The following is a 3,036-nucleotide window of genomic DNA, read 5'->3' as shown; positions in this document are numbered from 1 at the left end:
ATGTTACTCGTTGATGCATCCGATTCCGGAATCGGAGGTGTGCTACAACAGCTTGTTGACGGTATATGGCAACCGTTGTCTTTCTTTTCTAAGCGGTTAAAACCCGCGGAAACCAAATACAGCACATTCAGTCGGGAATTATTGGCGGCATACCTGGCCGTTAAGCATTTCCGTCATATGCTAGAAGGTACCAATTTTGCCATATACACCGACCACAAGCCATTAGTATACGCATTTAACACCAAACCAGATCGCCATTCGCCAAGAGAAATCCGCCACCTCGACTTCATATCGCAGTACACGACGGATATACGCCACATCAAATGGACGACCAACGTGGCAGCCGATGCACTTTCACGTGCGCAGATCAATGCTATCCACACCACGTCTACAATTGATCTGGCACGTATAGCAGCTGACCAGGAGAATGACGAAGAACTTCTAAAGCTCCGGAATTCGTCATCTCTGAAATTTCAGCATGTTCCGCTACCATCATCCACATCCCATATTTGGTGTGATATTTCCACTGGTTACCAACGCCCTTATGTACCACAGAAATATCGTCGAGAAGTTTTCTCCGCTCTACATTCTCTGTCACATCCTGGTATTCGCTCCACTCAAAAGCTAATATCGACCCGTTTTGTGTGGACCAGTATCAACAAGGATATCAGAGAATGGACCAAGTGCTGTGTTGCGTGCCAAAAAGCGAAATTCCACCGGCACATAAAATCACCAATCGGTTCATTTTCGCAGCCCGACGCACGATTTCAGCACGTTCACATTGATATCGTTGGACCCCTGCCACCTTCGCAGAACTATTCATATTTGCTAACTTGCGTAGATAGGTTCTCGCGATGGCCTGAAGCCTGGCCCTTATCTGATATATCAGCAGAAACGGTCGCTAAAACGCTGATATCACAATGGGTTTCGTGTTTTGGCACACCCGCAACAATTACCACCGACAGAGGACGTCAGTTCGATTCCCACCTTTTCACCGAGCTGACTCGTCTCCTCGGGTGTAAACACACCCGCACTACAGCTTAGCACCCTGCAGCAAATGGCATGGTCGAACGCTTTCACCGCCAACTCAAGGCATCTATAAAAGCAGCTCCAGACAGTTCTCACTGGTTGGAACATCTCCCTCTCATCCTCCATGGAATTCGATCCACGATTAAGGAAGAACTGGGATATACTCCGGCCGAACTCGTTTATGGCACAACACTCACCTTACCTGGGCAGATGATCGAACCTGTTTCACAAAACTTCCCTGACCCACAACAATATGTGCACCAATTACGGACATCCATGTCGCAGTTATCACCTTCAGGCCCCAGACAACAGAACGTCGTTTCACGTGTCCCAAAAGAGATCAACACATGGACTCATGTCTTCGTGAGGAATGATGGGATACCCTCTCAACTTCGACCACCATATTCCGGGCCCTACAAGGTCATCAAAAGAGAACCCAAGTATTTCGTCCTCGATATTGGAGGTAAACGAAATACGGTCTCGATTGATCGTTTAAAAAAAGCTTTCATCGAGGAGGACTTACATTCAGTCCCCTCTTTTCCTCAAACAGACTCAGCAGCTCCAGCGAACACCACAGATTCTGCACAACCCCGACACACCAAATCAGGAAGAACAGTTCGATGGCCAGCAAGGTTTGTGCAAGTTTTTCGGGTAAGTTCTGAACTCCTAACGTATCCATCTTCCTAATGAACACATAACTGCATCACCCACCCAGAGAAATCAAAGAACATTTGTGTACGTAAAGAAAGAAAAAAAATGAAAACAAAAAACTGTCTGTATGAACTTTTACGGAACATTTCAAAATCGAACTTTGCCGATGAACATTTCTTTCATTTTTGCATGTACATATTTTTTGTTTTCTCTTCAAAATGTTTTGCTTTCTCATAAGTATATTTTTGCTAACTGTATATCCACACACATTTACAAATCTTGTTCTCATGCGTGCTATCACTCGATTTTTTTTTCGCCACTGAAAGATACCTTGTCTCTATTAGACCTCTAGTAGGTCGAGTAATCAATAGACGCACATCTCTTTCAACGCGCCAACATAATTCTGCCTGGGCACATATACGTATTGCCCACCATATAGCGCATACAAATTGTAAACCTTTCATGCATATTTTTATCGTTCAATGTGTAAAAAAATTTTTTTTTCTGCATGCACACAATCAAAAAATTAAAATAATAATAATAATACATTTCAAATATCGTTCGATCTCTGTGGCTTTCTCACTAGAAGGGGGGTAGTGTAAGAATTAGCACTTCCTTCTCTAAGCACAATGCACAAAAAGGCGCCAAATCAGAATCTCTTTGTTCTGACAAAAAATGATGGATCGTCTCCCTTCGACCTCTGACCTGAGCAGGTCAGGCGAAGTTTAACGGAACGACCAGCGACCTACTTTAACGATAACTCTCTTGCGATATATCTATTTTTCTTGCGATATATCTATTTTTCTGGCTATTTGAGATTTTATAAATAGAACGGAGAAATAGGTATCTGCAGAGAACCAGAACCAACGCTTAAGAGAACGCCACGCATTTATGGAGACGACGAGAGAATATTCATAAAGGTGATTGTCCTGCATGATTTACTCACACACACACACACCATCAAACATATTCTTCTTTAATATGTACCATGTATTATGCATTCTTTAATATGTATTATTTGCAAGCATTATTTAATATGCATTTTGTACAAGCGATGTGTAGCATTGCTTACAAATTGATGTAGTGAAAATAAATCTTTAATTTATTACAAAACAACTTATGTATTTATTAATACATCCACGCATCCACTACATATGTATGTATATATATGTATATGTATATATATATACATGTATATATACATGTATATATATACATGTATATATATATATGTATATATATACATGTATATATATAATATATATATATATATATATATACATGTATATATATACATATCATCATCATGATGATGATGATGATATGTATATATATACATGTATATATATATATGTA

General features: G+C 40.4%; 1 protein-coding gene across 1 annotated transcript; it reads left to right on the top strand.

The window, feature by feature from the left end:
* LOC115212156 lies at positions 1-1,716 on the top strand. The gene is made up of 2 exons (XM_029780996.1): positions 1-837; positions 1,177-1,716. The coding sequence occupies exons 1-2, from the start codon at positions 1-3 to the stop codon at positions 1,714-1,716; spliced, it is 1,377 nt and encodes a 458-aa protein (XP_029636856.1).
* Positions 1,717-3,036: the final 1,320 nt, after the last annotated feature.

Source organism: Octopus sinensis, linkage group LG5 (assembly GCF_006345805.1).
Source record: "Octopus sinensis linkage group LG5, ASM634580v1, whole genome shotgun sequence".
Taxonomy (NCBI): Eukaryota; Metazoa; Mollusca; class Cephalopoda; order Octopoda; family Octopodidae; genus Octopus; species Octopus sinensis.
Note: the sequence above shows the minus strand (reverse complement) of the source record. Positions and strands in the feature narration are given on the sequence as shown.